Source organism: Oryx dammah, unplaced genomic scaffold, assembly GCF_014754425.2.
Source record: "Oryx dammah isolate SB20612 unplaced genomic scaffold, SCBI_Odam_1.1 HiC_scaffold_23, whole genome shotgun sequence".
In the NCBI taxonomy this organism is placed as follows: Eukaryota; Metazoa; Chordata; class Mammalia; order Artiodactyla; family Bovidae; genus Oryx; species Oryx dammah.
Window position 1 is genome coordinate 43,407,303 of NW_024070207.1, and position 14,291 is coordinate 43,421,593.

General features: G+C 41.8%; 1 protein-coding gene across 1 annotated transcript in view; it reads left to right on the forward strand.

The window, feature by feature from the left end:
• F9 (coagulation factor IX) overlaps positions 1-14,291 on the forward strand; it is a 36,201-nt gene that overhangs the window by 9,037 nt on the left and 12,873 nt on the right. Inside the window, exons 4-6 of the mRNA XM_040265385.1 lie at positions 1,862-1,975; positions 11,375-11,503; positions 13,990-14,195. Of these exons, the coding sequence (XP_040121319.1) occupies positions 1,862-1,975; positions 11,375-11,503; positions 13,990-14,195 (449 nt within the window). The remainder of the gene's footprint in view (positions 1-1,861; positions 1,976-11,374; positions 11,504-13,989; positions 14,196-14,291) is intronic.

Genomic DNA, 14,291 nt, shown 5'->3' on the forward strand with positions numbered 1-14,291 from the left:
ATTGGCTGTCACTTTTAATCCTCACACCATCCCTGTGAGCAAAGCATTATGAACTTCATTTTACAGAAGAAACTGAGGTTTAGGGAGGTTAAATGACTTGCCAAAGGTCACGCAGCTGGGGAGTCATGGAGCCCAGAAAAGCAGCCAAATTCTTTACTGCCCAACCCCCACTCTCTATGACCCCTCCCAGCCTTCAGATCGCAACATGGTTATTCATTAAACTACCACTGAGTAGCCTTAAACAGGAAGCTCTCACTTGGCAAGGTCTTCTCCCTTGCTGTCTTTGACCCCTATTGTCTGTGGCTTTGCCTCAGCCCAAAGTATACACAGACAAGCACCCAAAGGAGGACTAAATGCAGGATAAAATGACACTCATTTTAAAGATATGTCTCAGCAAATGAGTTGCTGTGTAGCTGGCTGCAAGCCCAGAGCTTTTCAGTGAAACATCCTAAATAATTCAGCTCTGTTCATCTGCAATATAAAGTGCAAATGTGGCTCGTTTTTTTAGACCAGTCCTGAACATCAATAATAATAAACCAGAGATAACGTATTTTGTTTTCACAGAATTGGAACAAAGTGAAATATCTGTGCAAAAGCACATTGGATCAAGGGGCAGAGGGGACAAGGTCTAATTTTTACAACAAGCAGATTTTCCAGAGAGGGACTCTTCCTGAGAAAAGGTTATTAGCCCTCAGCCAGTGGGACCTAGATACTTGCTCCTGACAGCGAGCATGATAGACACACTACTGCTGTCCTACAGCAGTCAGGGCTCCAGTCAGGAATCTTGGCTCTAAAATATGACTGACCGTTAGAAATTCCTCTTGAATTGCCCCCTTTCCCCTCACTGTTTTATTCTTGTGTCATCTTTACCGCTTACTCTTTGGTTACTCACACATCAAGCCTTGCTGATCTTGCTCCTGGCTTTCTTCAGGGCTCTTCATCTGCTCAGAGGATGCACCAGCCTCCCTCCTGGTTCTCTTCACCCTTTTTCCCTGAAGCTGCCTTAGAGTTACAAGTTGAGGCAGAGCTCTGAGAAATCCAACTGAAGGGTTCCCTTCTCATCCTAACCCTTCCCCTCTTACCTATTCCTTGCTCCTTTTTTCTGATGACCAGTGTCTTCAAAGGCTCTCCAGAATGCTGCGAATGTAGAAACTTCAGGAAAGATAGGAAGGAAACATAGCCAATCTATATAAAAACATGGCACATTTTCAGAAGCTTTTCTTTCTTAATTCCTTGTACTGAAAGCTGTTTGTCTCTTTACTGAACCATTTGGGACCTAATCATGGACAGTAGAATATCCTTCAGGATTCGAGCATCTTTTGGGCTGTTTGGAACCATCACTGGCTACTTAACAGTGAAATGATCAGATGAGGAAGTAGATGCATGTATGCCATGCCGAGGCTGCCAGTTCCCTGAGTGGAATTGCTGTTACCTAGCTCAATTTGCTCTACAAGACATGCAATAGAACAAGCCAGGTATGACACAAAGATGATTGCTGAAGCAACATGGTTCGATTTAGAATTAACTCCATCATCATTCTATAAAGAAGGACTGAAAATTCCTCTCACCTTGTATATCTCTACACTCAGACTTTCTTCTCCCTCATCTTCCTCCCTTCAGTTGCATAAACAATCCACATGCCTTCCTTAGGGCCATTCCCTAGAACAATGTTAGCCTAAAAACCTTTATTAGAATTTTTAGAAACTTAGGAAAACAGGAGCATCCCTAAGCAGCTGATGTCCAAGTCAGAAGTCCTGCTCTGACCCTAAAATTAGGCTCCCCTCTCCATGAGTCTGTGCAGGAAGGGCTGGGAATTCTAACCAATGCATCTGCTAATTCATCTTGTTAATCTACCTTGAAGATGGAGATCAGTGTGAGTCCAATCCATGTTTAAATGGCGGCATGTGCAAGGATGACATTAATTCCTATGAATGTTGGTGTCAAGCTGGATTTGAAGGAAAGAACTGTGAATTAGGTAAGTAACTATCTTTGGATTACTGGTGGTTCCAAATTTCCCTTTGAAACCAGATGCAACTGGAAAATGCAATATGTATGTACCATAATTTTCTCTTAAATTATGGTAAAGAACCCTTTACATGAGATCTACACTCAACAAATTTTGAAGTATATGATAGCGTATTGCTAACTCTGTATAGCAGATGTCTCGACTTTATTCCTCTTGCATAACTGAAACCTGGAGAACAGCAACTCCTCACTTGCTCCTCCCCCCAGCTCCTGGCAAGCATCATTGTATTCTCTGCTTCTATGTGTTGGACTATTTTTAGATACATCATATCAGTGGAATCATGTGGTATTTGTCCTTCTGTGACTGCCTTGTTTCATTTACCATAATGTCCTTCAGGCTCATCCACGTTGTTGCATATGACAGAATTTCCTTATTTTTGAAGGTTGAATAATATTCCATTGTATAAAACATACTTTTAAAGCTTGTAAAGAGGATCAATTCATTTTATCTGTGGTCATAGTTTCCAGGATGAGTTCAAGAAACCATATGAAGAGCAACAGTAATATTTGGTAACTAGTAGGAAGTGGTCAGAGTAGGCAATGGCGCCCCACTCCAGTACTCTTGCCTGGAAAATCCCATGGATGGAGGAGCCTAGAAGGCTGCCATCCATGGGGTTGCTGAGGGTCGGACACAATGAGCAACTTCACTTTCACTTTTCACTTTCATGCATTGGAGAAGGCAATGGCAACCCACTCCAGTGTTCTTGCCTGGAGAATCCCAGGGTCAGGGGAGCCTGGTGGGCTGCCATCTATGGGGTCACACAGAGTCAGACACAACTGAAGGAGCAGGAAGTGGTAGGTTCCCAGGTGGCACTAGTGGTAAACAACATGCCTGCCAATGTAGGAGACATAAGAAACCCAGGTTTAGTCCTGTGGTTAGGAAGATCCCCTGGAGAAGGAAATGGTAATCCACTCCAGTATTCTTACCTGGAGAATCTCACAGGCAGAGGAGCCTGGTGGGCCACCGTCCAAAGGGTCACAAAAAGTTGGACACAACTGAAGTGACTTAGCACACATGCATGCACAGAACTGGTAATGGTGTTCCACTATCTTATTCATCCTCAATACAACCATTATTCTCCCCATTCTACACAGATGAGGAAAGTGCAGCTCAAACATTTCAAAATCACAGAAGCAGTAAACGGTTCAGCCAGGACCTGAACTCCAATTTATCTGACCAAAACCCATGCTTCTAACTGCTATCCACAAAACACAAAGAAAACTGACCGATAAAACCATTTGAATTCATAACTAAAATATCAACAAAGAAGTGGAAGTCAACTAAGTATAGAATTGGGGTAGGGAAGGCCAAGTCTCCCTTATAACAGGTTCTTCTCCACCCATAAGAACCACTTCACATGTGAAATAGATTGACAAAATTCAGAACTCATTCCTGAACTTGACTAAATTGATATACTGGAGTTACACAGAAAATCTAGGGTCATTGTGCATCTTTTCTTTGCATAGCCTAGGCTTCTTTTTTTCTGAGACTTTGGCAGTTGGAACAGTAAACCCCAAAGTCCTTTACCTATTTGTTTATTACCTCTGGATGCAGGATTACTGGTACTGTGATTGTGAAAAGCATACAGTGCTAATGACAGATTCTCCTTATACTCTTAAACTCCAGAAGAATAGAGGTGCAGTCCTAGGGAAAGAATTCAACACCACAGACTACATGACTAAGGGAAAAGAGTAGAAAATTAGCAGGACTCTATTTAAACACTATGGCAATCCACCTGACACAGATGAAAAGGGCATTAAAACAAAATGAAATGCAGCAGCTTCACTTGTCCTATAGAGAAGGGGGAAAGTTGTCTCTAATACTGTGCAGAAATCGTTTCAGTGCTAAAGAGACATCCATTGATCATCTTCCTTTGATAAAAGGAAAAGAAGACAGGGAAAACAAAAGCAAGCAGGGCAAAACCATTTTAAAAGAAAGAAAAAAAGCAGATGCAGGTGGGTGGACTGGTACCCTGAGCTTGGACTCCCACTCCCTCAGGCTTCACAGTGCAGGGACACCCCAATGCCTGGGTTCCCTTTCTCATAGGCATGTTCAATGGTTCAACATCTCCGAAGTGCTACTAGCATCTGAAAGGTTACAATTTCAAATTCAGATGGACCTAGATAAATCTGATCCTGCTGCTTGGAAGCTTATGGAAACTGATTGAATATCACCTTAAATAATATAATTATTAGAGCTGATGGAATGAAAGACTCAATTGGGCTCCATTAAGAACGAAGGGCATGTCATAGCAAAGTAAAACTGAAAATAATGTTTAATGTTAAATACTCCTAAATGTGAGAGTTGAACCATAAAGAAGGCTGAGCATCAAAGAACTGATGCTTTCAAACTGTGATGCTAGAGAAGATTCTTGAGAGTTCCTTGGGCAACAAGGAGATCAAACCAGTCAATCCTAAAGGAAATCAATCCTGAATATTCATTGGAAGGACTGATGTTGAAATGCCAATACTTTGACCACCTGATGCAAAGAGCCAACTCATTGGAAAAGATCCTGATGCTGGGAAAGATTGAAGGCAGAAGTAAAAGGGGGTGACAGAGGATGAGATGGTTGGATGGCATCACCAACTCGATGAACATGTGAGCAAACTCCAGGACATAGTGAAGGACAGGGAAGCCTGGCATGCTGCTGTCCATGAGGTCGTAAAATGTCAGACATGACTTAGCAACTGAACAACAAAATGTCTTTAGTTTAAACATAAAGACACTTTAAAAGAGGCAGAGAGCCCAGAGGAATGTAGTTATAAAAGCAGAAAACTGCTATGATAGGTTTTGCTATGTGCATGATGCTATGTTCCACACAGCAAAAGTGCTAAGTCTACAATGGGCATCTTTTCAGGCCCCTCCGGTTCGCCACATTTTGGTTTGGTTACAGCTCCGTGGAGACACTGCAGCCACCACCAATCCTAGCCTCTAGGGTATCTTGAGCCCAGTTGACCAAGGTTTAGAAAAATCCTCCCAGCTTGCTTAGTTTAGAAACAAAGTGGGAATTCTCAAAAGACTCTACCTCAGACACTGCTGCTGCTGCTAAGTCACTTCAGTCATGTCCGACTCTGTGTGACCCCAGAGATAGCAGCCCACCAGGCTCCCCTATCCCTGGGATTCTCCAGGCAAGAGTATTGGAGTGGGGTGCCATTGCCTTCTCCGACCTCAGACACTAGAGGAAAGCAAAAGCATATACAAACTCCCATTTAAGCTGTTGCTTCAAACTGAACTAAGGATTGATCTCAAAAGCCACGAGAAAAAAAGCACAGTTCATGGAGTATCTGTGCCCCAAGTCCCTGGCGTCACCGAGTGTCTGAAAGGGAAGGAGATTTCCATTGTTAAGACCTTGTTCTTTTTCCTCTTCTCTTGTTCATCAGGCTCCTCTCCAAGGAAGAGAGGTGCAAACATTCAGGGAATGCTTTATAGTTAGAACAATTAACTGGCTACTGTGTCCCATTGGCTGGAATAAAGACCGCCGAGTGTCCCCAGATACACATCCCATCTGAGTCCTTTTCAGATAAATCAAAGTCTGAAAGAGTTCGGCCATTCCTGTCCCTTCTAAAGAGTACAAGAGGCATTTCCTCACAGTAAGAGAGATGGAAAGAAAAACAAGCACAGAAACACTTTTTTTTTTTCATTTTGGTAAATCACAGACACTACTAATATACTGTGTATTTCTGTGGAGTAGAAAAAGAAAAGAACATACCTTGAGTTTAGTTGATAAACTTGTTAAAGAGAATATCTTTCATCCCAGTTTTGGTTCTCTCATTTGTGAATATATCACGGCAGATGAAGGCAGAGTAAAATGAAGCAGAACACACTAACTTGTGTAGTAGGCAGGAGGGGAGTTAGAGGTGTTTGTGCTAACATAGAGGAAAAAGAACAGACACTGTGAGATGTCCATCCACAGATATTCTAGGGGCTTCCCTGGTGGCTCAAACTGTAAAGAATCTGCCTGCAATGCAGGAGACCTGGATTCAGTCCCTGGGTTGGGAAGATGCCTTGGAGAAGGAAATGGTAACCCACTCCACTTTCTTGCCTGGGAAATCCCATGGACAGAGGAGCCTGGCAGGCTACAGTCCATGGAGGTTGCAAAAGTCAGACACGACTGAGTGACTAAACCAACCAACCAAAGGACCAGGGAAAATCTACACCCAACAAGGGCCTAATGTCCAAGTGCTCCAGAAACAATTGATGACTGAGTCCCACAGTGACTGTCCCCGAGGTGCAGGACTACAGATCTCTCCACTGGAACTCCTTGTGCTGTTATTTTATTTCCAGACTCTTAAGATCTTTACTTGAGGTCAAAAGACTGCTGGTCGGACAGCAGTATTTCCCACTGTGTGCACAAACCAAGCCACAAGACAGCAGCAGCAGCAACATACTAGGCCACAAAGAGCAGTGACAAATGGGGAAAAGGACAGAGTGGTCTAGTTACTTAGCCAAGGATGCAGAATCAGGAAAAGCACCTCAACTTTACCCATGCCTGTTGTGCATGGCCAGGTCCAAACTGGTCAGCACCTGCCACCCACTTCTGTGAACTCCGCACATTCTCATATTGACTGAACACTCCCTACAGGGGGTATTTGATTTGGCTGCACACTCTAGTATTACTTTGTAGCAACAAAATGATTGCTAGTAACATGAGAAGAGCCAGCAATGTAATTACGTTAGTGAGGAGAAAGGTCTTTAATAAATAAATAAATAAATAAATAAATAAATAAAAAGGACCAAGTGCCATCTTTTTGGCTTCTACACTTAGTGGATTATTGGCAGCAAAGGGTAAAGCTTAGGCTGGTTCCTTTGTCTACCTGGTAACAGTTGCTTTGCCTTCCCTCGTTTCCTGAAGATCAGTAAGGAACATGAACTAATCATTACTCTAGCCTATGCTACCTACGTAAAATGGAATTCAAAAATTTAGATCTGTCATTCACAAATCCATAATATACTCCCAGACCATACAGTCATTCTGTTAGCCTGAAATCTAAAGGGAAAATAAAAGAGTCTGTGACACGAGTTTGTGTTAAGGTGTGCAGTTCTAGGCGGGCACGAGTAAGGGATGCGGGAGTGAGAAGTGAGGAAAGGAGAGCCAAGAGTAGGAGTCATCTGTCCTCACCTGCAACTGACTGCTTGATCTCTGGGGACTGTTTTCCAAGAAGCCACATGAGCTGGCCTCAGGAGAGTCAGTCTCAGAGGGGAAAAGAAGTAAAAGAATCTGTCCACCAGTATACATCTCTCGATGGTCAACAGTTCAGCCTATGTGGCATTAACTCCCCGGTATCACCACGTTGTAGGCACTGGGGCCCCGAGAGACCATGTGGCATCCCGGGCCTTAGCATCAACCTGGGAGCATCAAGAAAAGAGACCAGAGGCCCACGATACAGATCTTAGCCAAGCCATTCAAGGCAGCACCTAGATGAAGCCAAAGGAAGTCCACTCACAGCAAATTACCAACAGGGCTGGGACAGATGCAGGTGAAGCTGGGGGCGACTAAGGTGGCCCACAACAGGTGGCTAACACAGCCGCGCATATTCTAACTGCACTGACAAACAAGCACTTCTCTTGAAAGCTCTACTGCTGTTAAGCCTGTAGGTAATGGGAAGGTGCCTTCCATTCACTGTGTTCTTGCACTGCTCTAGAGACAGAAATCAGTCCTGGGGCAGAGCCTATTTCTCTTAATTCAGCAGATCTCAGCTAGCAAGCCCTGAACCCTGCTACTTCTTGTTATTGAGATGGCACTGGAGAAACAAAGGGAAAACACGGGAATTTGAAAATACAGAATAAGATGGCAGGAACAAGCCAAATATATCAGGAATCACAATTAATGTGAATTGGAGTTAATGACAATTTTCAGTCTGGAGTTTAAAATCTAACTATATGCTGCCAATCAAACAGATACCTAAAATAAAACAATACCAGGAGGATACAATAAAGGGATATAAAAAGATTTGCCAGGTAAATGCTAACACAAAGAAACTGGCAAAGCCATCTTAATATCAGATAAAATAGAATTCTGACCAAAAGCGTTACAAGAGACAAAGAAAGATATATGAATAAGGGAGATTGTATAGGAGAATAAAGAAAATATGGGCCACTAAACTGCTTATCATTGTCAACACATAGTGTTTTTGGCATTTAGCTCACTTCAGTTCAGTTCAGTTCAGTCACTCAGTCGTGTCTGACTCTTTGCAACCCCATGAACTGCAGCACGCCAGGCCTCCCTGTCCATCACCAACTCCCGGAGTTCACTCAGACTCATGTCCATCGAGTCGGTAATGCCATCCAGCCATCTCATCCTCTGTCATCCCCTTCTCCTCCTGCCCCCAATCCCTCCCAGCATCAGAGTCTTTTCCTATGAGTCAACTCTTCGCATGAGGTGTCCAGAGTACTGGAGCTTCAGCTTTAGCATCATTCCTTCCAAAGAAATCCCAGGGCTGATCTTCAGAATGGACTAGTTGGATCTCCTTGCAGTCCAAGCGACTCTCAAGAGTCTTCTCCAACACCACATTTCAAAAGCATCAATTCTTCGGCACTCAGCCTTCTTCACAGTCCAACTCTCACAGCCATACATGACCACAGGAAAAACCATAGCCTTGACTAGATGGACCTTTGTTGGAAAAGTAATGTCTCTGCTTTTGAATATGCTATCTAGGTTGGTCATAATTTTCTCCCAAGGAGTAAGCGTCTTTTAATTTCATGGCTGCAGTCACCATCTGCAGTGATTTTGGAGCCCCCCCAAAATAAAGTCTGACACTGTTTGCACTGTTTCCCCATCTATTTCCCATGAAGTGATGGGACCAGATGCCATGATCTTAGTTTTCTGAAAGTTGAGCTTTAAGCCAACTTTTTCACTCTCCACTTTCACGTTCATCAAGAGGCTTTTCAGTTCCTCTTCACTTTCTGCCATAAGGGTGGTGTCATCTGTATATCTGAGATTATTGATATTTCTCCCGGCAATCTTGATTCCAACTTGTGCTTCTTCCAGCCCAGCGTTTCTCATGATGTACTCTGCATATAACATCAATAAGCAGGGTGACATATACAGCCTTGACATACTCCTTTTCCTATTTGGAACCAGTCTGTTGTTCCATGTCCAGTTCTAACTGTTGCTTGCTGACCTGCATACAGGTTTCTCAAGAGGCAGGTCAGGTAGTCTAGTATTCTCATCTCTTTCAGAATTTTCCACAGTTTATTGTGATCCATACAGTCAAAGGCTTTGGCATAGTCAATAAAGCAGAAATAGATGTTTTTCTGGAACTCTCTTGCTTTTTCCATGATCCAGCGGATGTTGGCAATTTAATCCTGGTTCCTCTGCCTTTTCTAAAACCAGCTTGACCATCTGGAAGTTCACGGTTCATGTATTGCTGAAGCCTGGCTTGGAGAATTTTGAGCATTACTTTACTAGAGTGTGAGATGAGTGCAATTGTGCGGTAGTTTGAGCATTCTTTGGCATTGCCTTTCTTTGGGATTGGAATGAAAACTGACCTTTTCCAGTCCTGTGGCCACTGCTGAGTTTTCCAAATTTGCTGGCATATTGACTGCAGCACTTTCACAGCATCATCTTTCAGGATTTGAAATAGCTCAACTGAAATTCCATCATCTCCACTAGCTTTGTTTGTAGTGATGCTTTCTAAGGCCTACTTTACTTCACATTCCAGGATGTCTGGCTCTAGTTGAGTGATCACACCATTGTGATTATCTGGGTCATGAAGATCTTTTTTGTACAGTCCTTCTGTGTATTCTTGACACCTCTTCTTAATATCTTCTGCTTCTGTGAGTCCATGCCATTTCTGTCCTTTATCGAGCCCATCTTTGCATGAAATGTTCCCTTGGTATCTCTAATTTTCTTGAAGAGATCTCTAGTCTTTCCCATTCTGTTGTTTTCCTCTATCTCTTTGCATTGATCACTGAGGAAGGCTTTCTCATCTCTTCTTGCTATTCTTTGGAACTCTGCATTCAGATGCTTATATCTTTCCTTTTATCCTTTGCTTTTTGCTTCTCTTAAAGGACCTTATTTCATTCTCCTGTGTTGATGCATATCCACCAGGGCCAGCTTCAAGTTTGCTTTGAAAAACTGGATTATATCAATGGTGCATGCATGCATGCTAAGTCACTTCAGTTGTGTCTGACCCTGTGCGACCCCATAGATAGCAGCCTACCAGGCTCCTTTGTCCCTGGGATTCTCCAGGCAAGAATACTGGAATGGGTTACCATTTCCTTCTCCAATGCATGCATGCATGCATGCTAAGTCGCTTCAGTCATGTCCGACTCTGTGCGACCCTATGGACAGCAGCTCATCAGGCTCCTCTATCCAGAGGATTCTCCAGGCAAGAATACTGGAGTGAGTTGCCATTTCCTTCTCCTATATTAACAGTAGGCACTTGTATTCAGCAAAATATACTATTTAGGGTGAAAAGGTAAGTCACAGAGTGGGAGAAGGTATCAACAATGCATATATCCAGCAACTAGAACTCTCATATGCTGATGGTGAGAATCTAAACTTGTATAATTATCTTAGAAAACTATTTGGCAATATCTACTAACCCTGAACATATGGTCCAATCATTGCACTCATGAGTACAGATCCAGTAAATCTGCACACATATGTTACCAAAAGATATGTACAAAAATGTTCATTACAGCATTAAACATAAGAGCCAAAAACTCGAAACTCAACTCAAATATTCATCCACAGTAAAATGGTGAACAGAGGTAGTAATATTTATACAATGGAATGTGTTACACAGCATGTAGATGAACTATGGCTATAAAAAACAACATGGATGAAGCTCACAGACAAAATTTTAACTGAGAAACACAGAAGAGTACACAATGGGAGCTTCTCCTTAGATAAAGTTCATGAACAGGTGAAACTAATTCTTTGTTAGAAGTCAGGGTATGGTAAATTTGGGAAGGAGGAAGTAGTGACCAGAAGGGGGAATTAGGAGAGCTTCTGGGCTGTTGATAATGTCCTCTGTACTGATCTGTTTACTGTTTAAACAAGTGAAGTCACCTTGTGAAAACTCATACCAAAGTTCTGGGTACTTTCTGGAATCTGTTATACTTTAATAAGCAGCTTTTTTTCACTGCAGTCTATGATTTTGTGAAAATAGCATATCTACACCTTCAGTTTTATACCAAATCACATATATTGCTGCCACCATTTTTATGCCATACTAAGAATTTTATCTTTTTTCCCCCGCTACTCTTAGCTCAAGGCTCACAAACTTCTCTCCACGAATGCTCCCAGCTTATATTTGACCTTGGCCAGAGTTAGTGGTTTCATGTACTTTTTAGAATTGTATGTTACTTGATGTTATTGCTGTGGATTTTGCTTTCTTTCAGATGCAACATGCAGCATTAAGAATGGCAGATGCAAGCAGTTTTGTAAAAGGGACACAGATAACAAGGTGGTTTGTTCCTGTACTGCCGGATACCGACTTGCAAAAGACCAAAAGTCCTGCGAACCAGCAGGTCAAAATCTAAGTTATTTCTTTTTTTTTTTTAGTTTGGCAGATATGTTTTCCAAATCCATATTTGAACTTTTAGCACCCTACATAATTTCATTCCTTGTTTTTACTTCTTTTTGAAATCACAGAAAAGACTAGTAGCATGGGCAAATTAATTTTTCAAATTGCACCATCATTTTGAATAGAAATTCTGTAATTGTCTTCCATCTTCTTTTCTGTACCCAATTTTCTCCTTTGACCTTTATATCATGAAGCAATTGATTTGTGTGATTTCTGTATGTATATCTATAATTCATGAAGTCAAATTAATGTAGTAATCCTGTAATAAAAAAATAAAAGATACATACGTGGTTGACTGATAGGCTTCTAGTACAAGGCTGGTGAATTTTAAGCACGATCTGTCCGAGCATGGTTGGTTTACACAGAGAAAGTTATTTTCTATCCTTCATTCTCAGCCTGAGTTTACATGCTTGGCATCAGAATAGTTCTGACAACTGTCTGTTATGAGTTGTGTCAAGCTGATCAGCACAGTCAATCTATACAGCAGTGGACAAAGCAATGTTTCCCAGTTATGTCAACCATGCCACCATATTCACAGCTGACTGGTGTGTGAAGATCATCTCCACTTTTCACGCTGCTCTTCTCTGGAAATGAAGGCAGCAGAAACTTGGAATTTTTTTTTTTTAATGTAGGCTCCACAGGATCAATTATATTTGATAAATGAGGGGCCTTTTTGAAGCAAACTGGATATAATTTCTTTTGCATTTCCAAAGCTTATTAAATTGATACATTAAATCACACACCATTCCTCTGTGAAAGTGAAAGTGAAGTTGCTCAGTCGTGTCCAACTCTTTGCAACCCCGTGGACTGTAGCCTACCAGGCTTCTCCATTCCTCTGTAACTGGGTTCAATACCTATCTTAGCAATGAACCTGGCAGAGGAAATTAAAGAAAGAACCAGAAGACAAGAGTATATAGACTGCACTAAAATGAAGAGTCTAATGCTTCAAGGACCTGCCTGCCTCCCATCCTTCTACCTGGTTCTTGACATACACAGCTTCAAACTAGCCTACCTAGGGAGAAGTATGTGTGTATCTGTTTTTACCTTTGACACCTAACTTCCAGTGTAGACAGACAGCATAGTAGCTAAATCGTTATAAGTCCTTTTCTGTTATAAGAAAGAGAAAAAACAGAGAACCACCTCCAACTATTAAGTGTTATTCTGAATATAGTCTTAGTTTTAGCAGAATAAATAAGCTAAACCTAAAATAAACTTTTCCGCCTTTCAATAGTAATGGTCCCTTTTCTTGAGCCAATGTTGATGATTTATATTTATACATAAGTATTTTGAACTAATTTCCTGTTTTCCCAACCACATGCTGTCTTCATGATACTTTGCCACAGCTGGTTGCTATAGAAATGTCTGTTATAAGGAATGTGGATAGAAGGAAAGTGAGAAATGAAATGTGAAGTGACTTTGCTTGACTACAAATTTCCATTCTGCTTGTCCCCAGTGTATCAGTAGATGACTTCTTTTCTTTAGGAAATAAACCAACCCAAGGTAAAAGGTAGGCAGTGCCCAGGTAGATGTGGTGGTTATAATCATATTAATAATTTATTTAGTTAATACTCAACAGCCAGGTAATTAAATCACAATGACCTCTCCCCAATGTATACCTAAATTCCACCTTGGAATCTTGAAGGCATTTTGGTCTACAAAAGAAGTCCTGGAAATTCCCTGGCGGTCCAGTGCTCAGGACTCTGCATTCTCACTGCCAGAGGCCTGGATTTGATCCCTGGTTAGGAAACTAAAATCCCAAAAGCCATGCAGTGTGGCCTCAAAAAAGAAAAAATGAAATCTCGTTAACAATAAGGAGCAGACATCCCATTTACCTAATTCTAAAATCAAGGTTATATGGCACCAATGCCCAGACTTCCATTCAAGGACAGTACCTGGAAATAACACTTTTTTGTAAAGAAACAGGAAGTCATTGGACTTCATATAAGTGAAAGTGAAGTCGCTCAGTCATGTCTGATTCTTTGTGACCCCACAGACTGTAGCCTACCAGGCTCCTCCATCCATGGGATTTTCCAGGCAAGAATACTGGAGTGGGTTGCCATTTCCTTCTCTAGGACATCTTCCCAACACAGGGATTGAACCCAGGTCTCCTGCATTGTAGGCAGACACTTTACTGTCTGAGCCACCAGGGAAGATAAAGTCTTAGGAAATTTGATTTGGGAACACCTCTTCTGTTTCTGTAAAGATGACAGATTCCTAAGCCAAATGTCCTTTTCATGAAGCATTTGAAAACTTTCCATGGAAATAATGCAATTAACCTCTTAGTTTGAGACTATATTCATTGATTCAATTTTTAAAAAAAATATCGATGGGCTTGCTTCTCAGACATGACAGGATGGGCCTCACTCTGGACTTTTGTCTGCTAGCCAATGAGAAATACCAGAATACTAATTTTTTTTTCCATTTGTCTAGTGCCATTTCCCTGTGGACGAGTCTCTGCCTTACAAACTTCTAAGACGCTCACCCGTGCTGAGACTATTTTTTCCAATATGAACTATGAAAATTCTTCTGAAGCTGGAATAATTTGGGATAACGTCACTCAAAGCAATCAATCATTCAATGACTTCAATCGTGTGGTTGGTGGCGAGGATGCTGCAAGAGGTCAATTCCCTTGGCAGGTACTCAGTGTTGATGGTGTGTCAAAACTGGAACCCAGTGGAAAAGGGACAGGCCAGGTGGGAGGCTGAGACTAGACATCAGTCAGACCTACTGGG